The sequence below is a fragment of the Thalassophryne amazonica genome, chromosome 9 (genome assembly GCF_902500255.1).
Source record: "Thalassophryne amazonica chromosome 9, fThaAma1.1, whole genome shotgun sequence".
Taxonomy (NCBI): Eukaryota; Metazoa; Chordata; class Actinopteri; order Batrachoidiformes; family Batrachoididae; genus Thalassophryne; species Thalassophryne amazonica.
Window position 1 is genome coordinate 16,639,161 of NC_047111.1, and position 22,826 is coordinate 16,661,986.

The following is a 22,826-nucleotide window of genomic DNA, read 5'->3' on the forward strand; positions in this document are numbered from 1 at the left end:
TTAGAACTTTTGTGGTACACAGCACCAACTACTGGAAAGGGAGGAACCTAGCAGTCAGTGTGACTCACTGATTTGAAAATGCAGGTCTTTCAACCAGAAGTGTGGTGTCGTGACATGTCAATCATCTGTATCCTATCAGATTTCAGAGGAGTCCAATGAAACCCCGGCCTCCGCTCTAGCTCTACCCATGCCAAGAAGTGGTCAACATTTCCTATTTCATTGTGATTAACAATTCAGCACTTCACGTTTGAGTGTGAACTTACCACTGAGTTCCCACGAGATTCCATTGGATCTCGTCTGTCAGTCCAGGAAGTGTTTGACATTTGAACTTTCCTGTTTTACTGTGGATTTTGAATTTCGGAACTTCCTGTTTAGGATTGCCTGTACCATGAGTGAGCTTTGCACACTGCGCGAACGCTTCACTCATAATATTTTGCTTCTTTGAGTGAAATACAGGATACAATCAGCGTAACGTGATGACAAAACTACCCAGTTCTCCCGGACCAACCTATCCAGGCTGAGGTCCGAGTTCTTCTGGGGCCAAGATCTCTTGTCACCTTTCCCCCAGCCAAAGTTTTTTTCTTTCATATCAGCAAAAAAACAAAAAACAAAAAAAAAAACAGTCAGACACTAATATGTTCATGAAAGGGTCATATTGGCCCACCGATATATATCAGCCTGACTCTTTTAATATTTCTTTTTTATTTTTTCAGGGTGTACGGCTGCTATGAGGCTCTGGATGGAGGGAACACTGCCGATGCACTGGTGGACTTCACAGGTGGCGTTTCGGAGCCCGTGGACCTGCTGGAGGGTCAGATGGCAACAGACGAGGTGGCTCGAAACCAGCTGTTTGAAAGAGTTCTTAAAGTCCACAACAGAGACGGGCTGATCAGTTGCTCCATCAGGGTAAACCCGGAACTGCTCAGCCTTCAGAATGGATGGCGTCCATTATCCAATATGGACACTATGGACGCCATCTTGATTTCCATTTTTGTGCATCAACTAAGACGCCTCATCTGATTGGAACCATTTTTGGTGGTGTGTTGGTGGAGGCCAGAGGAAGGTTCCTTTCAAAAATGGCATCAATATGTCACATACCAGTTGTAAAGCAGCAATGTTTTATAATACAAATATTTTATATACTATCTTTAAAGCACCAGTCTTTCGCTACAGATTTACTGATATCAGCTACGCTTTGTGTTGCTCTTGTATTTTATTAAATGCATTATATGTATGTATGCATTTCCTGGGGGTTTCACCAAGAGTCCCTTTGTCTTTGCTGTTGCAGGCGACTACGATCGAAGACATGGAGGCTCGGCTGGACTGCGGCCTTGTCAAAGGCCATGCCTACGCTGTGACAGATGTACGGAAAGTGCGGCTTGGTCACGGACTGCTGGCTTTCTTCAAATCCGAGAAGCTGCACATGATCCGCATGAGGAATCCCTGGGGGGAGAAGGAGTGGAGCGGCCCATGGAGTGACAGGTAATTACAACACTGCCACCTACAGCCTTGGATGAACTGCTGCTGCTCCACAGATGTCACCGTGGACTAACTGTGGGCTTTGGTCTGGCGTCTGATGTCCAGATCACTGAACTGTTGGTCTGGACACAACCGAATTCACCTGAGACAGACCGAGGTTGACACCCAGACCATCTGGGACCAAATGGAGATCTGTTTGAGAGGAGACCAAACCACCTGTAACAGACAAAGTTTTTGGGTCAGACTACCTGAGACCACACAGATGAATAGTGGAGATGACAATAAAACCAACCTACAATCAAACCAAAGCTTCTTTTAATAAAGATGCTAGGAGGCATATTTCTGACAACTGAATTGGTTTATTGATCATTTTTTAAATTATTATTATTTAAATTATTTTTTTAATTAGTGTAGTTATAGCTAATGTTATTGTCATTTTCCCATATATTTTTTGGGGGTGTTGTTGTTAAATTATCTTTATGAAATTGACACAGGTCCCAAATTTAATTGTTTCATGTGAAGCTCATGATGATGATAATAATAATCTGGCCCACAGAAACCCTTCAGGGTTAGCATTTTGGTAGCGCGATGGTCATTTGTTCCTTAAAAAAATTATACTTATTATTATTATTATTGTTATTTTTATTATCTCAGTTTGGTTAAAATAGTCAGACCAAACAGATGATGGGTCAGACCTCCAAACCGTCAGTCTGCAGATAAACAGCCTGTCCAGCCTTTGGTCTTGAGAGGCCTTGGGTTGGTCCGGGGTTGGAGTAAACTATTGCAGAAAGTCTGCAGAATCCTCTGTGTCCGCTGCTATACGTCACCTCTTTCAGATCGCAAACAATTAAGGTGATTTCACAAATTTAATTTTCCAAAGTAGCAACAAGAAATTGTGATCCCTCTCTGGGTTTTTCAACTCTGACGTAAAGTCTGAGTGATTGCATGTGATGAATGAGCAAACAAACAAAACAAAGACCGATCCGTCTCCAGCATCTGACACAAAGTACAAACGGAAACGTCATTTGGGCAACTTGACAATTCGAGATGCAATCAGGCTAATGGAGCGCAGCGGGAACCCTGAGCTTTCATTAAGACCCCTACTCCACAGAGTGCCGTTCCTTCCTGTTTCATCCCAATCAGCAAATCTGGGCGTGTTTTGAAGCATCACAGTAACTTCTTGACCCATCTTGAACAAACGTTATATGCAGTAGTTACGGCCGTCATCAGCACCAGTTCTGAAATTGAGGGAGAAATTATTGAGCTGTTCAAAAATTTCACCCCGAATCGACAAATCTGTGTCATTACGCGGCCACTGCCGGGCTTTTGTAGTCTTAACAGCTTCAGTCACGTTCACACATCTTTAAACAGGGTAGTCCTTGTCAGTACGGTTTGAAGCTCGTTTAATTGTGCTCCATCTGGGTCAAAATTTAAAGTAAAAGCAGCGTTTGTTGCGTTTCTGGTTGAGAACGCAGCCAGGCGCTGCTTTACTTTAGTTTTTGAGCGAGTTGCCAGGTATGTGCTCTGAAATTTCCCTTTCAGGGATTAATACTGAAATTCCCCTTCGGGGATTAATAAAGTTATCAATCCTATCTATCTTTATAAGGGGAGGTGATGGTCTAGTGGTTAAGTGTTGGGCTTGAGACCAGAGCATCCTCTGTTCAAATCCCAACCTGACCAGAAAATCACTAAGGGCCCTTGAGCAAGGTCCTTAATCCCCAAGTTGCTCCTGGTGTGTAGTGAGCACCTTGTATGGCAGCACCTGACACCGAGGTGAATATGAGGCATTATTGTAAAGCGCTTTGAGCGTCTGATGCAGATGGAAAAACGCAATATAAATGCAGTCCATTTACCATAAGCCAGTTGCCAGCACTTTATAGGACGCCTGATAGAAGGCGTGCCGTAAACCGTTTCATCCTGTTTTTGCACTTTTTCCTGCATTGTGGACGATCGTAATAGAATGGTGTCTTGCGGAATATGGGTGTTAGGAGCACCGTTTGGTTGGAAAGATGAGCGTGAGCCAGAAGACCACCGCTCAGGATCACCTCATGGGACAAATTCAGTTTCACAGACTGAAATCATCCTCTAGTGGCGCCCACATGTGGAGCCTCTCTGTTCCTGCTTTCAGCCCTTTCACAGCTCAGGGACTTTGATGTTTTAATGTTGTCCTGCGTGAACACACGTGGCACCGTCGCGTCCTGGTAGAGTGTCCCCGCCTGTGCAGCCGGCTCACTCTGTGAAACAAACAGAAGTGGTAAAACTGGATCATAATGGAACCTGAATTATTGATGAGCCGGGAGAGAGAGGAATATGTTAAGACATGCGCCTTACTCTCTCAATCACTCACTGTGTGCGTCTGAATAATTTATTGACGGCCTGATAAAAGCCGTTACTGTAAATGCAGCCTGACGGGCGACGAGGTGCGGACGTTGTCAGCGGACGTAAACACTGAGCTAATGTGTCCAGTAAAAGCACGTTTGACTGGAGCAGTGAATACAGAGTAGATCTTAATGTTTAACTGTGATTCAAATGATCGGACCCTGGAGAAGTCAACGTGCACGCCATCGGGTTCCGATTATCAAGGAGAAAAATTTAAAAGTCGTCATTGTAGATTTGGTTTACAGCCATAATGTCCAGTATAATCCTGGACGGGAAATGCATCTGGAGTAGAAAGTTCTCAAAAATTGAGTCATTTTGCAAGAAGGAGGGAAGTGAGGGAAGCCACCAAATGCCCCAGAAGGACTTCTACGCTGTTGTGGGCTGTGATTGGAGAGACTCAATATGTGTGTGGATCATCAGTTGCACAAGCTTCATGGTGGAGGCGAACAGAGGAGGACTTTCAGCTACAGTTTGCTCAAAGGCACATGGCAGACTCCAGCCAGCCGAAATATGAGCAATTTTCTTGTAACAACATTCATCGGCGCTGCTCTCCACCGTGACGCTGTCCCTGTGTGTTGGGACTTTGACCACGAGTACTCGGACTTTGTGTTGACTGGGCTCGGTGACCCCGTGGGTTTCCGGCTTCGTACTGAGTTTTTTCACCGTCTCCTGTTTGTCTTTGTCGTCCAGTTCGGAGGAGTGGAACAAAGTGAGCAAGAGTGAGCGAGAAAAGCTGGGCGTCACCGTGCAGGACGACGGCGAGTTCTGGTGAGGACCAAAACTCTCTTCTGTTGTTCCTTCAGGCTGATTGATCTGGACCCTAATCAGTTCTGTCAGTGGATTTGATCTTTGTTCTACTGGTTGGCATTCGCCTGAAGCGTTCTGCTGCTGAACGTCATCAATTCTCACGGAATCCAGACTGATGAATCCTGATCTGCTGAGTTTTTATTATTAAAAAGAGAGAATCAACAGCAGGAGGGACTCATGAGTTCAGTCTGGGTAGAAACTCCACATTTGTCTCGAATCTTTCTACTGTAAGTCTGAAATCTCTGATTTCAAATTGGGAAAATACACTGATGGTTTACATTTAGGACTCTAATATAGATATGACATTTTGTGCAAGCCTGATTTCATAAAAGTGTTTTTTATTATTATTCTGTAATATTCTGACCAAAAAAAATGAATTTGGAGATTTAAGTGGTAAGAAAAAAAAATCTCTCAAAAAATTATAATATTTTATTTGATTAAAAAGTAATCGATGTCCAAAAACAAACCTTCCAAAATTCTTTTACTTTAAAAAGTCGCAGCTTTCCGAGGAAAAAAGTAACATTATCTATGATTTAAAATTCACTTGTAACATTGAAAGTTTTTTTTTTTAATGTATTTGTGGATTCACTGGCTAAAGTCCAGCTGCTGCCCACTGAGTGATTTATATGTAATAATAATAACTATAATAATGCATGAAAATTCAGTAAGGTATACGAGGTCTGTTAGAAAAGTGTCGGACCTTTTTCTTTTTTTCAAAAACCATATGGATTTGAAGCTTGAACCTTTGTGCGCATGTGTGAGTTTTTTTCACGCCTGTCGGTTGCGTCATTCGCCTGTGAGCAAGCTTTGTTTGAGCACTGGTCCACCCCTCTCATTGTTAAGGAAATGGTGGAATGATTTGGAGCTTTGCTGCATCAATTTTTTCTTGAAACTGTGAGAGACCTCCAGGTGGACACCATTCGGAAAATTAATATGGCTTTCAGGGACGATTTTATGGGGATTACACAGATTAAGGAGTGCTCCAGCTGGTTTAAAGACCGCCCACAGCGTCTGAGAGAGCGGCGCGCTCCGAGCGCCGATCGACTCAAACCCTGCTGAAACAACCAGATCATTTCCAACGTGAAGGCTTTGTTGATCCGGGACGTCGTTCTGACTTTCACAAAAAGGCAGAAGCGTGGACATTAGCACTTTTTCGGCACATTCCACTGTTACAGGATGACATACCGGATCAAGACAGCGTCCAGTTTAGAAATGAACAGCACATTCCACTATTACAGGAGTTTTTGTCATGGAAAGAGGAGCGGAGGAATTCCGCGCGTCGCGGCGGTGCTGCATGGTGCAAAGCAACACCGTGATGAAGCCTCACAGGACATGTTGGGGCATGTCCAGCTCATGCTCAATTTCTCTGATATTCACACGACTGAAAAGCCACCAGAAGCCGTCTGAAAGCCACCTGAAAGCCATCCTGAGAGACCAACACGGAGGTGCTTTTGTCCCGCGCCATGAGCAGCACGATGGCGCATTCATCCGCTTCTTTTTCCATGAAAAAAACTGCTGTAACAGTGGAATGTATATTCCAATTCTAAGGTGGAACTATGCTAGTATACTAAGGTATATTTAAATATCTAAAAAGGAAGAGTAAAATAGAAGAGTAGAAAAGAGTAGAGTAGAGCCACTTCGGTACCTGGTCTGCATGTATTTTTAGGATCTTCTTACACAGATAATGTCATAGTTTTGGTGAGTACTGTAAAACGTCACTAAGTTTGGATAAGTTCCCCAGTGCGGCTCCTCACTGTCCACTTTCGCTCTCTTTTTTTTTTGCGTTCTGCAGGATGACGTTTGATGACTTCTGCCAGTATTTCACGGATCTGATCCTGTGCCGCCTCATCAACACCTCCTACCTGAGCATCCACAAAACCTGGGAGGAGGAGGTGATGAGGGGCTCGTGGGTGCACCGCCAAGACCCCCTCCGCAACCGAGCGGGAGGTTGCATCAACCACAAGGCCACCTTCCTGCAGAACCCTCAGGTTGGTCCGGGCTCAGAATTTGTCCTGCCGTGGGGTGCGTAGGGCGTGTAAGCATGCGGAATGCTGTCCGTGCTCTTTGCAGTACGTGTTTGACGTAAAGAAGGTCGAGGACGAGGTGCTGATCTGCCTGCAGCAGAAAGAACGGAGAGCCACGCCCAAAGAGGGCAAAGGTGAAAACCTTGCCATCGGCTTCGACATTCATCAGGTGAAAACTCACACCCGAAACCTGCAAGACACCCGCCTCGTGGACGAGTGAATTCTAACGCCTTTCTGATCCTGCAGGTGGAGCTAAACCGGAAATATCGTATGCACTCAGCCCAGCAGAAAGTAGCAGGCTCCATCTACATCAACTCGCGCTGCGTCTTCCTCAGGAAGGAGCTGAAGGAGGGCCGCTATGTCATCATTCCCACAACCTTTGACCCCAGGCAGCAGGGAGAGTTCCTGCTCCGTGTTTTCACTGACGTGCCTTCAGACTGCAAGTAAGTCTGCGTCCGGTTGTTTGTATTTCAATGTGTGGTTCATCAACAGCAGACATCGCAATATATCATTCAATTCAATTTCAATTTAATCAACTCTATAAAGCACCAAATCACAACAAAAGCCATCTCAAGGCGCCTCACACAGAACAGTTCAATATAAAATTTAAAATAAATAAATAAAAATTAAAAAAATTCTAATATTCATGAAAACAAAAAAACATCTGGGCTGTGTGGTAAGTCTGTCTGGAGGAGGCAGTTCTCAAAAATGGAGCGGGGTGGATACGAATGACGGAAACCACCAAAACACCTATGACAGCTCTGAAGGTGTTGCAGTGCAACTTTTGTCTGTGGTCATGGTGCAGTATTGTAGAGAAGGACTTTTCCAAAGTGATGTATGGCATACCTCAGGGTTTGCTTCTGGGTCCATTGCCGTTTCTCTTTATTAGCACCTTGTGGTCAGTTTATACATAGCCATGTGAAACAGTTTCACTGTTAGGCTGATAATACACAGGTGTATGTCCTGGTTGTTGCTGGTGATGCAAATAATAATGATACATTTTATTTGGATGTGCCTTTCAAGCACTCAAGGTCACCTTACAAAAAGTAAAAGCATAAAAGGTCGCAAACGTTATTAAAACAAAACATCAACATAATATCAAGTGACAGACTCCACTTAGAGGTCATATGCCAGTTTGAACAGATGGGTTTTGAGTTGGGACTTCAATGATGTGATGGAGTTTGATTGTCTTATGTGTGAGGGGAGGGAGTTCCAGAGTCTGGGTGCTGAGCAGCTGAAGGCCCGGGCACCCATGGTACTGAGGCGTGAGGTGAGGATGGGAAGCAGACCGGCAGAGGTTGAGCGAAGAGTGCAGGAGGGAGTGTACTCATGCAGGAGATCTGAGAAGTAAGTGGGGGCTAGGTTATGGAGAGCTTTGTAGGTGAGGAGAAGGTTTTTATAGTGGATGCGGTAATGTACAGGGAGCCAGTGAAGCTGAGAACAGGGGTGATGTGATCAGATGATTTGGCGCAGCCGAGTTCTGGATGAGTTGCAGTGTGTTAATGAGTTGGTTAGGGAGTCCAGTGAGGAGGGCGTTGCAGTAATCAATGCGAGATGTGACAAAGGAGTGAACCAGAATTTCAGTGCTAGATTGAGACAGGGATGGATGGAGTCTGGAAATGTTGCAGAGGTGGAAGGATGCAGTCCGGGTGATGTTTTGAATATGAGGTGCTAATGAGAGGATGCTGTCCAAAATGACACCTAGGCTTTTGACTTGGGGTGAGAAGGGTACAGGGAATCCGTCGATGGAGATGGGTGGAGTGGGGGTGTGTTGTGATTTGGTGAGGGTGGATTTGGAGCGGAAGGTGCCGCCATCTTGTCTGCGAACATAGATAGAGCTCTACAGGGAGGGTAACATTAGGAATCTACAGCAGGCCACGGAGCAGGTGATGAGAGACCCTGCAAGGCTTATGACAAATGTCGGTGTGGAATCCATTAGCTTAGCGGGGAATTTAGTGCAGAAAATCCACTATGGCGATAGTGCAGTTTATTTGCCAGGGAGGGAATTTCAACAAGTTGAGACTGTGGGCGGCTTCCGTAGTTGTGTCCATAAAAATCATAGAGGGATTTGCTTTCCAAACTTAATACCCATTACTATATTGGATGATGATGAAATTGAGGATGGCCCAGTGGTTGTTCCAGCAATAGCAAAGATTTCGTGTCTGCTACCTACAACGCGCGTGGAATGTCTTAAACCTAAACCTGCTTCTAGGCATCTTATATATGCTACACTGGAACCACCCCTAAACCCAAACAGTTCAACTATCAACCCCACTGAGGTCCTTAGACTGGGTCTCATTAACATAAGGTCACTGTCCTCAAAATCATTGTTGATCATTGATCTAATTATTGATCATCACTTAGATATGATTGGGCTATGTGAGACCTGGCTTAAACCTACAGCTGTCCTCCCCTTAAATGACGCCTGCCCACCAGCTTATACATTTAGTCACGTCCCTCGTGATGCGAAGCAAGACGGGGGTGTTTCTCTCATTTATAAATCTAGATTTAGCTTATTAGCTGTTGGGGGTTATAAATATCACTCGTTTGAGCATCTGATTCTCCGCTCTGCTCAGGATATTACACATTGCCAAGGTCAGAAGAATAAAAATCAGTCGTATTACGTTGTCACTGTATATAGGCCTCCTGGCCCATATTCTGAATTCTTAGATGAATTTGGTGCGTTCATCTCTAACTTGTCAACTAGTGTAGATAACATTCTGATCATTGGTGACTTTAACATTCATATAAATAAGACTTCTGATCCCCTCTGCAAATCATTTATGGAAATTGTGGATGCATTAGGATTTCGGCAGTGCATTCGGGATTCGACACACATTAGTGGAAATACCCTGGATCTGGTTCTTGCACGTGATATTGCTGTCACGAATATTGACATCATGCCTCTTACATCAGTGGTGTCTGATCACTCACTTATTAAGTTTACAGTTTCGCTGCCGTGTTTAGTGGAACAACAACCTTATATACGTATCATTACGGCGATGCATCAACTCCTCAACTAAGACTGAACTCGAAGCTAAACTGCCTGATATCTTAGCTTCACATTTGATAAATACCCAGTCCAGTAGACAGACTTGTGGATAGTTTAAACTCAGTGCTCAAAACTACACTCGACATGATTGTACCACCTGTATTAAAACCGCACTCCCCAAATCACAGTCACCTTGGTTCAATGATTATCTGCGTGACCTCAACATAAAGCAAGAGGTCTAGAACGGAAATGGTGTCGTTCAAAATTAGACATATTTCACCTTGCGTGGCGTGATGCTATCTTAGACTATAAGCATGCATTACTGGCTACAAAGCGGACTTACTACTCTGATTTGATCAACAAAACAAGCTAACTCAAAGTTCTTGTTCAACATGGTGGCAACACTTATGCATGGACAACCACTTGTAGTTCGCTCTCCTTTTACAGCACAAGATTTCCTGGATTACTTTGGGAAGAAAATAGAAGACATCAGGTTAAACATATCCCGGCATGCCTTAACCCAGCCACTACACCCTGCTATTGAGGTGGGCGCCACTACTGAGGTATACCTAGATTTACAGAATTTGATAATATCTCACTAGGCATGCTGACAAAACTCGTAATGTCAACAAAAAGCACAACCTGTTTATTTGATCCTATACCAACAAACTGTTTAAGGACCTGTGGCCCACTCTTGGGCCACTGTGCTTATTAATCTTTCTTTAACTTCTGGATCTGTTCCTAAATGTTTCAAATCTGCAGTGATTAAACCATTACTTAAGAAACCTAATCTTGACCCTAGTGTATTGATAAACTATCGGCTGATATCAAATCTATCATTTTGCTCTAAAATTCTGGAAAAAGTGGTGTCACGGCAGCTCATAGACTATCTTACTGAGAATAATCTCTTTGAGCCACTGCAGTCTGCTTTTAGAAAATATCATTTCACAGAGACGGCTCTCACTAAAGTGGTGAATGATCTTCTGCTTACAATGGATTCAGACACCACTACGGTTCTGTTGCTGTTACATCTCAGTGCTGCATTTTATACAGTGGATCATCATATTCTACTTGATAGGCTGGAAAATCATTTTGGGATTACTGGGAGTGCCCTTGCATGGCTGACGTCATACTTGACCAGTCGTTCTCACTGTGTTTTGTACAGTAACACTACCTCTAACCTTAGTGACATGAAATTTGGGTTCCACAGGGGTCTGTCTTAGGCCCCCTGCTTTTCTCCCTTTATATAGCACCCCTTGGGCACATATTGCGGTGTTTTGGGATTACCTTTCACTGCTATGCAGATGATACTCAGTTATACATGCCGATAACTGCTGATAATCTCATTCACATAAAATCCTTAGAAGATTGCCTTGCAGCAGTGAGAAGTTGGATGTCTAGAAACTTCCTACTTTTAAACTCTGATAAGACTGAAATTATGGTTCTTGGTCCAGTGAGACATCAGCATCAATTTGACCAGTTAATGCTCAGCCTCGGCTCGTGTGTCATACATCACACTGACAAAGTGAGGAACCTTGGGGTAATTTTTGATCATTTGTTGTCCTTTGGCCTCCACATTAGAAATATTACTAGGACTGCTTTCTTCCACCTGAGAAATATAGCGAAGATTCATCCCATCCTGTCTATGGCTGATGCTGAGACCCTGATCCATGTACTTATCTCTTCTAGATTGGACTACTGCAATGTTCTATTTTCTGGTTTACCGCAGTCTAGCATTAGGGGTCTCCAATTGGTTCAAAATGCTGCAGCCAGACTTTTGACACGAAGCAGAAAGTTCGACCACATTACACCCATTTTGGCATTCCTTCACTGGCTTCCTGTCCCAGTGAGATCAGATTTTAAGGTTCATGGACTGGCACCTCCCTACCTAGCTGACCTAATTAAACCTTACGTACCGGCCCGGGCTTTATGTTCTCAGAGTGCAGGACTACTTTGTGTCCCTAAGGTGAATAAGAAGTCTGTGGGTCACATAGCTTTCTCTTATCGTGCCCCTGTTCTGTGGAATGAGCTCCCTGCGTCAATAAAACAGTCAGATTCTGTGGAGATTTTCAAGTCCAGAATTAAGACACACTTATTTTCCCTTTCATATGGCTAGCATACTGGTACAGTTTTGTTTTCCGCTTTTTGCTCTTTTAATTCATTTATTAGTAATTGGAGTGGGCTGCGGCCTCAACTTTACCTAAATTCTGGGTCTTTTAGTGAAGTTTAGGGCTAGTGGCCGGCGATCACCTTAGTTTTTCTCTGTTTTTCTTGTTGTTTAATGCTGGCAAATTATACAGTATTTTTTTTTGTCTTTCTGATGCCTGATTCTGTTTTTTCTCTCTGTTTAAGGTGCAGCTCCATCCAGAGATGGGAGTTGTGTTCGTGTTGGCGACCCTCCTGTCCTGTGCGCCAATAGCATTTCTTGTATATTCGTCCGTGAATTGTGTTCTGTGAACCCCTTTGAGTCTGGTCTGCTTGAGGTTTCTTCCTGAGAGGGAGTTTTTCTTTACCACTGTTGCTCTGGGGGTTGGTAAGGTTAGACCTTACCTGTGTGAAGCGCTTTGAGGCAACTCTGTTGTGAGGTGGACTTCATAGATAATTGGCAAAGCTTCTGGGGAAAACCTGGTCTTGTTAGGAGAGATGGCATCCATCCCACTTTGGATGGAGCAGCTCTCATTTCTAGAAATCTGGCCAATTTTCTTAAATCCTCCAAACCGTGACTATCCAGGGTTGGGACCAGGAAGCAGAGTTGTAGTCTTACACACCTCTCTGCAGCTTCTCTCCCCCTGCCATCCCCTCATTACCCCATCCCCGTAGAGACGGTGCCTGCTCCCAGACTACCAATAACTAGCAAAAATCTATTTAAGCATAAAAATTCAAAAAGAAAAAATAATATAGCACCTTCAACTGCACCACAGACTAAAACAGTTAAATGTGGTCTATTAAACATTAGGTCTCTCTCTTCTAAGTCCCTGTTAGTAAATGATATAATAATTGATCAACATATTTATTTATTCTGCCTTACAGAAACCTGGTTACAGCAGGATGAATATGTTAGTTTAAATGAGTCAACACCCCCGAGTCACACTAACTGCCAGAATGCTCGTAGCACGGGCCGAGGCGGAGGATTAGCAGCAATCTTCCATTCCAGCTTATTAATTAATCAAAAACCCAGACAGAGCTTTAATTCATTTGAAAGCTTGACTCTTATTCTTGTCCATCCAAATTGGAAGTCCCAAAAATCAGTTTTATTTGTTATTATCTATCATCCACCTGGTCATTACTGAGAGTTTCTCTGTGAATTTTCAGACCTTTTGTCTGACTTAGTGCTTAGCTCAGATAAGATAATTATAGTGGGCGATTTTAACATCCACACAGATGCTGAGAATGACAGCCTCAGCACTGCATTTAATCTATTATTAGACTCTATTGGCTTTGCTCAAAATGTAAATGCGTCCACCCACCACTTTAATCATATCTTAGATCTTGTTCTGACTTATGGTATGGAAATTGAAGACTTAACAGTATTCCCTGAAACTCCCTTCTGTCTGATCATTTCTTAATAACATTTACATTTACTCTGATGGACTACCCAGCAGTGGGGAATAAGTTTCATTACACTAGAAGTATTTCAGAAAGCGCTGTAACTAGGTTTAAGGATATGATTCCTTCTTTATGTTCTCTAATGCCATATACCAACACAGTGCAGTGTAGCTACCTAAACTCTGTGAGATAGAGTATCTCGTCAATAGTTTTACATCCTCATTGAAGACAACTTTGGATGCTGTAGCTCCTCTGAAAAAGAGAGCTTTTAAATCAGAAGTGCCTGACTCCGTGGTATAACTCACAAACTCGCAGCTTAAAGCAGATAACCAGTAAGTTGGAGAGGAAATGGCGTCTCACTAATTTAGAAGCTCTTCACTTAGCCTGAAAAAAGAGTCTGTTGCTCTATAAAAAAAGCCCTCCGTAAAGCTAGGATATCTTACTACTCATCACTAATTGAAGAAAATAAGAACAACCCCAGGTTTCTTTTCAGCACTGTAGCCAGGCTGACAAAGAGTCAGAGCTCTATTGAGCCAAGTATTCCTTTAACTTTAACTAGTAATGACTTCATGACTTTCTTTGCTAATAAAATTTTAACTATTAGAGAAAAATTACTCATAACCATCCCAAAGACGTATCGTTATCTTTGGCTGCTTTCAGTGATGCCGGTATTTGGTATTTGGTTAGACTTACTTAAGGCTTTTAAGGTGGCAGTAATTAAACCATTACTTAAAAAGCCATCACTTGACCCAGCTATCTTAGCTAATTATAGGCCAATCTCCAACCTTCCTTTTCTCTCAAAAATTCTTGAAAGGGTAGTTGTAAAACAGCTAACTGATCATCTGCAGAGGAATGGTCTATTTGAAGAGTTTCAGTCAGGTTTTAGAATTCATCATAGTACAGAAACAGCATTAGTGAAGGTTACAAATAATCTTCTTATGGCCTCAGACAGTAGACTCATCTCTGTGCTTGTTCTGTTAGACCTCAGTGCTGCTTTTAATACTGTTGACCATGAAATTTTATTACAGAGATTAGAGCATGCCATAGGTATTAAAGGCACTGCGCTGCGGTGGTTTGAATCATATTTATCTCATAGATTACAATTTGTTCATGTAAATGGGGAATCTTCTTCACAGACTAAGGTTAATTATGGAGTTCCACAAGGTTCTGTGCTAGGACCAATTTTATTCACTTTATACATGCTTCCCTTAGACAGTATTATTAGACGGCATTGCTTAAATTTTCATTGTTACGCAGATGATACCCAGCTTTATCTATCCATGAAGCCAGAGGACACACACCAATTAGCTAAACTGCAGGATTGTCTTACAGACATAAAGACATGGATGACCTCTAATTTCCTGCTTTTAAACTCAGATAATACTGAAGTTATTGTACTTGGCCCCACAAATCTTAGAAACATGGTGTCTAACCAGATCCTTACTCTGGATGGCATTACCTTGACCTCTAGTAATACTGTGAGAAATCTTGGAGTCATTTTTGATCAGGATATGTCATTCAAAGCGCATATTAAACAAATATGTAAGACTGTTTTTTTTTGCATTTACGCAATATCTCTAAAATTAGAAAGGTCTTGTCTCAGAGTGATGCTGAAAAACTAATTCATGCATTTATTTCCTCTAGGCTGGACTATTGTAATTCATTATTATCAGGTTGTCCTAAAAGTTCCCTGAAAAGCCTTCAGTTAATTCAAAATGCTGCAGCTAGAGAAACTGACGGGGACTAGAAGGAGAGAGCATATCTCACCCATATTGGCCTCTCTTCATTGGCTTCCTGTTAATTCTAGAATAGAATTTAAAATTCTTCTTCTTACTTATAAGGTTTTGAATAATCAGGTCCCTTCTTATCTTAGGGACCTCATAGTACCATATCACCCCAATAGAGCGCTTCGCTCTCAGACTGCAGGCTTACTTGTAGTTCCTAGGGTTTGTAAGAGTAGAATGGGAGGCAGAGCCTTCAGCTTTCAGGCTCCTCTCCTCTGGAACCAGCTCCCAATTCGGATCAGGGAGACAGACACCCTCTCTACTTTTAAGATTAGGCTTAAAACTTTCCTTTTGCTAAAGCTTATAGTTAGGGCTGGATCAGGTGACCCTGAACCATCCCTTAGTTATGCTGCTATAGACTTAGACTGCTGGGGGGTTCCCATGATGCACTGAGTGTTTCTTTCTCTTTTTGCTCTGTATGCACCACTCTGCATTTAATCATTAGTGATTGATCTCTGCTCCCCTCCACAGCATGTCTTTTTCCTGGTTCTCTCCCTCAGCCCCAACCAGTCCCAGCAGAGGACTGCCCCTCCCTGAGCCTGGTTCTGCTGGAGGTTTCTTCCTGTTAAAAGGGAGTTTTTCCTTTCCACTGTCGCCAAGTGCTTGCTCACAGGGGGTCGTTTTGACCATTGGGGTTTTTACGTAATTATTGTATGGCCTTGCCTTACAATATAAAGCGCCTTGGGGCAACTGTTTGTTGTGATTTGGCGCTATATAAATAAAATTGAAATTGAAATTTGGTGCTATATAAATGAAAACAAATTGAAATTAAATTGAAATTGAAAATGAGCAGGGCCTCGATTTTATTGCTGTTGAGCTTCAGGAAGTTCCTGCTCATCCAGCTCCGGATGTCTTCCAAGCAGGTGATGAGTGAGGTGGGAGAGATGGCAGCAATGGGTTTGAAGGAAATGTAGACCTGTGTGTCATCAGCGTAGCAATGAAAATGGATCCCATGGTGAAGGAGGAGTGTGCCCAGGGGGAGGAAGTAAATAATGAAAAGAAGTGGACCCAAGACTGACCCCTGGGGGACACCCAGTGAAACATCTGAGTGCCCAGACTTGTGGTTCCTTAATTGTACGAATTGTTGACGGCCAGTTAGGTATGATGTGAACCAGGAGAATGCAGCACCAGTAATCTCAATGCCAGCTAGCCGGTCCAGGAGCAGTGGGTGAGAGATGGTATGCTGTACTGAGGTCAAGCAGGATGAGGACGGTAAGTAGTCTGGAATCAGCTGCACGGAGGAGGTCATTGGTAATTTTGACCAGGGCTGTTTCAATGCTGTGTTTTGGAAGAAAACCGGATTGAAAGGGTTCATGGAGGTTGTTTGTCTTGAGGTGGTGATGTCTCATATTGTACAACTAGTTGAAGGTAATAGTCTAGTTAATAGTCCACTTTTGAAGTCCAAGAAGGGTAATGTGATGGGTTACTGGACTACAAATGATCATTATCATCATTAATCACGGTCTCTGGGGGTGACTGTATGTGGACAAGGTGATAGTTAAGTGGGCAAGTGACGAGCTTGTAACCAGAGGATCTTCGGTTCAAATCCCTGTCAGACCATAAAATCATGAAGGTACCTTGGGTGAAGTTCTCAGGGTGCATTCCATTTGTACTCAGATGTTGTAATTTGCCAGTCCCAGTTTATTCTTTATCAAATCAACAAACTGACCATCATTTGTTTTATACTTCATGTAAATGATGTCATTGAGCCCATCAGCTAGCGTGCAATTTTTATTTTATTTTATCTTATAAGTTCACCAGTGGTCTGTGGACCACTCTTTGGGAGAAGCTGGTGTAAGATAAACTCTTGCGCTGGTGACAGTAAGCACCATGAACGTTGGGTGTGCCTACGTCCTGAACCTGTTTCTGTAAAGCTTGTCTGGATGTTGCGCTCTTGTCAGTGCCGTTGTGCTGGACTTGAGACCAGGTTTTTGTTGGTTTATGGTGTAAATGCAGCTGCACGCAGCTCCAGTTGCGGTTTTTGGTACGGGCGAACCGGGCAGCCGAACCAGGGCGGCATTCTTTCATGACACATGGGGGCTGCAGGTGCCCCTGCCGGCTGAGAGGTGCACAGAACAGAAGTAGCGTGTGACAGGTTTGGCAGCTGTCTCCTGCGTTGTCCCTGGGCACAGGTGCTCTCCTCCCCGTGCACTCTGCTCCGCTTTGGCTGCGGACGGAGCATCCTGCTCTGCTCAGGGGGGGGGGGTCCTTCTGTCCGGATCCACAGCATCTGGGAGAGCAAAGTCCACTTCGGATGCAGCACAAAAACACAACTCTGCGCCACATGTCTCTGCGGATCATCTGGTGCCAAAAACGAAGAAAGAACAAGGCAGGCAGCCAGTTTATGAAATAAAAGGCGTCTGAAAGCAGACAGACAGGGTGTAAGAACGGGTTCGAATCTCACTGGAGAGGACAAACTGCCCACTCGTGGAACTTTAGAACTTTAGAACAAGAAGTGACTTGAATCTGACCTTCTTGTTTTTGTGTGCCTGCATGTGATGCAGTGTACACTTTAACAAATTACAACATATATGTACTTAATCTAGTTTTGTTAACCTTCACCACATAACATGGTTGTTCAACAAAATGTACAATTAACTGTTTAATATTTAAACAACCGTGGTATGTGGGACAGGTTTACAGAACTAGATTAAGTGAACATAGCAGAGTGTGAATGTACCAAATCAAATTATTTGAGTTGAGATTTGGGCTCCTTCTGTTTTATGAGCTGTCTGAACACGTCAAGTTTAATTGATGTATTTTTCCTATTACCTTCCTTTGTGTTTATGCTCAGAGATCAGATTCAATTCTGTCAGGACGGGTGGCTGCCCGGCACCCAGAGTGGCTGGACCCGCGATGCAAACTCCCAGACTAGGCATTGGTGAAAGAGAAATCATGGTCTTTATTCCAGGCCTTGTTTTGGTACACATGTAGTCAGTCAGCACAGTAGAAGTACCAGCAGGATTAGGCAGAGACGCAGTCATGAACGAGTAGAGTTCAGAGGCACAAGCAAACACCGACATCTGGGGTGAGGCAAGAGGCATGGTTGAAGAGAACAGAGCAGGATTCGGAACATGGCAAAACAAAAACTCAGGACTGTGGAAGGCGCTGGAAAGTGTACGAGACAACAATCTGGCAGTGAACTGTGAGACTGTGGGGGTTTAAATAACAGGTGGACTAATCAGTGTGAAACGAGGAACAGGTGGTGTTAACGAGGTGCACATGTGGAGCAATCTAGGAAGGGGGCATGGCTAGTGGACAAAGATTAAACACAGTGCAAAATAGTGAAGGAAGGGAAACACGGAGTGGAGTGATGTAATATACAAAGACGTGAGCTGGTGCCGAGAGTGTGAGTGAACACAATCAAATATGAGTGAGGGACAAAGACATGATGGCAGGTGCAGGGGTGTGGAGTGGAAACAAAGAAAAGGCAATGAGGAAAAACAGAAGAGAGCTCAAACGGAAATTGAGGGCAGAATATAATACTACAACAAACTGGGCATGAATATGAGAAGTGAAAGAAAATAAACACTAAGACAAAACTAAACTGGAACTGACAAAGAAAACAAAGTGGCGAAACAAACTAACCCAACACTAAAGCACAACAGATAATATAACAAATGAGAAGAACAAAATAAACAAGTGATAAACAATGAAAACACAACCTGGCTGAACAAAACAAGAACGGAACTGGACAATGGCATGATGGACATGATAAATAACTAATAAAACAGAGCTGGGGCAGATGGTGAGTAAAAGGAGTAAAAAATAGAATCAAAGCCCAGAGCTGGCCAAAAACATGACAAGTTCTGATTTTATTCTGCTTTCTGTGACATCACTGGTGATGTGACCGCTGTGAGATCAGATAACGGTCACTTACAAACAAGAAAAAACAAAAAAAGATTCAGAAACAAATATCACAAGGACTCAGAAATGGGCGGAGTCTCATCAGAAACTCACTAATGATGAAACAAGGTCCAGAAGGAAAGTCAGCACTGTAGAATTACTCACATCTACAACAGGCATCTGTCTGCATATGTCAGACAGCAATTTAGTGTAGAACGGCCACTGCGCAGCTTTTCTGAGACCAGCTTGCCCACCTGAGCACAAGTGGACTCATGAATTAGGGCACAAGGGTGTGAGAACTTTGTGTGTGATGGAAACACACACTTTGCACCAGGCAAAAACTGGATGCCAAAAACTTCAGGTCACCACTGTTTTAGAAATAATTGCTGACCTGCAACACTGCCTGAAGAAGGAAACCAGCAGCTGCATGCTCCTGATTTACAGTGTTTCCTGTCTTTCCTGAGCAGAGAACTGATGCTGGACGAGCCTCCTCAGACGTGTTGGACAGGGATGTGCGGCTACCCTCAGCTGGTCACTCAGGTCCACATACTGAATGCTGAGGATCTGCAGGGACAAGACGCCAACGGAGGTACAATCACAGGACCTCCACCCACCACAGTGAGCGCTGCACCAAAACAAAACATACTACAGAGGAGCCACAGCGCCCTCTGCTGGCTCAAAGCTGCACATCCATTTCTCTCTCCACCCGCTTGCTCCGATTAAGGGTCGGGGGGCTGGAGCCTATCCCAGCAGTCATAGGGTGTGAGGCAGGGTTCACCCTGGATGGGACGCCAGTCTGTCACAGGGTTACAGGTTACAGACAAACAAACACAATCACACCTACGGACAATTTAAAGCTTCCAGTTCACCTAACCTGGGTGTCATTAAATGTGGGAGGAAAAGCCACACAGAAAGGCCACAGGTGGGAATCAATCCCATGACCTTCTTGCTGTAAGGCAACAGTGATACCGCTGATCCACCAAATTACCCTAAAGCTGCACAACTTCTAAAAAATACAAAATCCTGGGTTGTATTAAATTTCCAAAAAATGCAACTTCTGGGATAAATTTTAGCTTTTCTCACAGTTTCTGTTCTTTTGCAGATTTATACACATACACACACACACACACACACACACACACACACACACACACACACACACACACACATATATATATATGATCAGCTCCAGGATGATCAAAGACAGTCTGGAGTTACCTGTAAGTGCTGTGACAGTTAGAAGATGCCTGTGTGAAGCTAATTTATTTGCAAGAATCCCCCGCAAAGTCCCTCTGTTAAATAAAAGACACATGCAGAAGAGGTTACAATTTGCCAAAGAACACATCAACTGGCCTAAAGAGAAATGGAGGAATATTTTGTGGACTGATGAGAGTAAAATTGTTCTTTTTGGGTCCAAGGGCCGTAGACAGTTTGTGAGACGACCCCCAAACTCTGAATTCAAGCCACAGTTCACAGTGAAGACAGTGAAGCATGGTGGTGCAAGCATCATGATATGGGCATGTTTCTCCTACTATGGTGTTGGGCCTATATATCGCATACCAGGTATCATGGATCAGTTTGGATATGTCAAAATACTTGAAGAGGTCATGTTGCCTTATGCTGAAGAGGACATGCCCTTGAAATGGGTGTTTCAACAAGACAATGACCCCAAGCACACTAGTAAACAAGCAAAATCTTGGTTCCAAACCAACAAAATTAATGCCTCGCAGATGTGAAGAAATCATGAAAAACTGTGGTTATACAACTAAATACTAGTTTAGTGATTCACAGGATTGCTAAAAAAGCAGTTTGAACATAATAGTTTTGAGTTTGTAGCGTCAACAGCAGATGCTACTATTATTGTGAACACCCCCTTTTCTACTTTTTTTAACTAATAGCCCAATTTCATAGCCTTAAGAGTGTGCATATCATGAATGCTTGGTCTTGTTGGATTTGTGAGAATCTACTGAATCTACTGGTACCTTGTTTCCCATGTAACAATAAGAAATATAGTCAAAACCTGGATTAATCTTTTTAGTCACATAGCACTACTATTATTCTAAACACTACTGTATCTGTTTGTAACAGGTTTTTTGTGTAACTTCTCCAAAACTCAAATTCAACAACGTGACAATTTTTTTTAAAGATATGACCAGCTGGCAAACACAAAATGTATTTTTTTTTATTATTATTATTATTATTATTAGGTGAAATATTGAGTTGTCACTTTCTGATTGGCTGTAAACATCCTCAAAACTGGAAATCAACACTGTATAAAATTATTTTGTTGATAATTTGCTGCCATCACCTCTTCCTGCTTCCGGTTGCTTCGACTGATTTTTATTAAGGTGAGTTTTAGAAAAGTTTACGTGCATGTCTTCAGATTGCCAGAGGAGCCAGTGTCCACTAGGGGGCTCCAGCATGTAATTGTGCACATTGGAAGGAGTATTACTAACGTGTGCACAGGATGTGACATCACGCTCACTTTTATTATTCCAGTTCCTTTGCTCTTTGATGTTTTGTGGTTGTTTGAACGAATAAATATTTTCTTAACACTGTTGAACCAAATGACTTGATCCCAGGTTCCTGCGACTACCACACTGTTGTTAAGTCCACAGTGTCCTCAGTGTCCTGATTCAAAGACTTTTTGTCCACAGCTGTGGATCCGTACGTGATCATCACCTGTGAAGGCGAGCGGGTTCGTTCACCCGTTCAGAAGGACACTCGGTGCCCCAACTTTGACGTTAAAGGCGTTTTCTACCGCAAGAAACCCAAGGACAGCATCCACGTGGAGGTGAGCCACAACTGTGCATCTGTCCTGCTCACAGATACTTTCCGGAGGGGATCGGACCTGAAACTAAATTCTGTCAACTTTTCAGAAATCTGGTTCCCACAATCAAAGTAGTTTCTTGCACGGACGGTTTTCTGAGTAAACTTGATCGAATGTGTTATGATCACCGCCTTGGACTGACCGACAGATTAAACACTCGCTCAGTCAACAGATCGATGTACTTTATTGATCCCAAACCATGAAATTCTTTGGGATTATTTTTATCATCGTAATCCGGTTTGAGATCTGCAGCTGGTTCAGAATACTCCTTCCGGAGTTTTGACATAAACCAGGAGATTTCGTCACATAGCACCTGTTCTGGTTCCCTTCACCAACTCCCTGAGAATTTACGAGCCAGTTTCAAGGTGTTGCTGCCGACCAAATGGTCGTGCACTTGGCTATCTTAAAGAACGTTTTGAGCCTTACGTTTCTCCCCGTGCTCTGCATTCTCGGGATGCGGATGTGCTCCGTGTTCCCGGAGTTAAAAGGAAGTCAGCAGGTTTCAGAGACAGCCATCCTCCTACTTTGTGGACAAGTTTGTGTAACGGAGGCCAGCAGATGTAGTTAGTAAATCTCACTCCCAACAGCTCAAAAGGATTCTCTGGTCACAAGGCCAGAGCCCTGGGTTCTAGCCTTCTGGTTAGAGAGTCCGACTCCCATGCCGGAGCTCGTGAGTTCGTGTCCCGAGGGGAGCGAATGGGCGGAGTCATAACAACACAATGCAGAGTGCAGCCGCTTCATTTGCCTGTTGACTTTTTTAAGGTAAATTTTTGAAACCCATTTGTTTTCTACTGTTGCTAGTTTTATGGTTTTATTTGATTTTAATCATATTTGCTGACTGTAAATTTTGTTTGTATTTGAGGTTTTAAATTGGACCGTTCTTGGGGATGTGGAATTTTTTTTATTTAAATTACTATATAAATAAAATTATTATTATTGTTATGCTGCTTAGCTGGAGTATAAACTACGAGGGCTGTCCGTAAAGTATAGGTCCTTTTTATTTTTTTCAAAAACTATATGGATTTCATTCATATGTTTTTATGTCAGACATGCTTGAACCCTCGTGCGCATGCGTGAGTTTTTCCACGCCTGTCGGTGACGTCATTCGCCTGTGAGCACTCCTTGTGGGAGGAGTCGTC

The 22,826-nt window shown here is 43.2% G+C and overlaps 1 protein-coding gene across 1 annotated transcript in view; it reads left to right on the plus strand.

Annotated features, from left to right (window-relative positions):
* capn5b (calpain 5b) overlaps positions 1 to 22,826 on the plus strand; it is a 91,609-nt gene that overhangs the window by 63,920 nt on the left and 4,863 nt on the right. The window contains exons 5-12 of the mRNA XM_034177674.1: positions 714 to 906; positions 1,289 to 1,482; positions 4,549 to 4,626; positions 6,458 to 6,653; positions 6,736 to 6,858; positions 6,936 to 7,132; positions 19,325 to 19,446; positions 21,515 to 21,651. Of these exons, the coding sequence (XP_034033565.1) occupies positions 714 to 906; positions 1,289 to 1,482; positions 4,549 to 4,626; positions 6,458 to 6,653; positions 6,736 to 6,858; positions 6,936 to 7,132; positions 19,325 to 19,446; positions 21,515 to 21,651 (1,240 nt within the window). The remainder of the gene's footprint in view (positions 1 to 713; positions 907 to 1,288; positions 1,483 to 4,548; positions 4,627 to 6,457; positions 6,654 to 6,735; positions 6,859 to 6,935; positions 7,133 to 19,324; positions 19,447 to 21,514; positions 21,652 to 22,826) is intronic.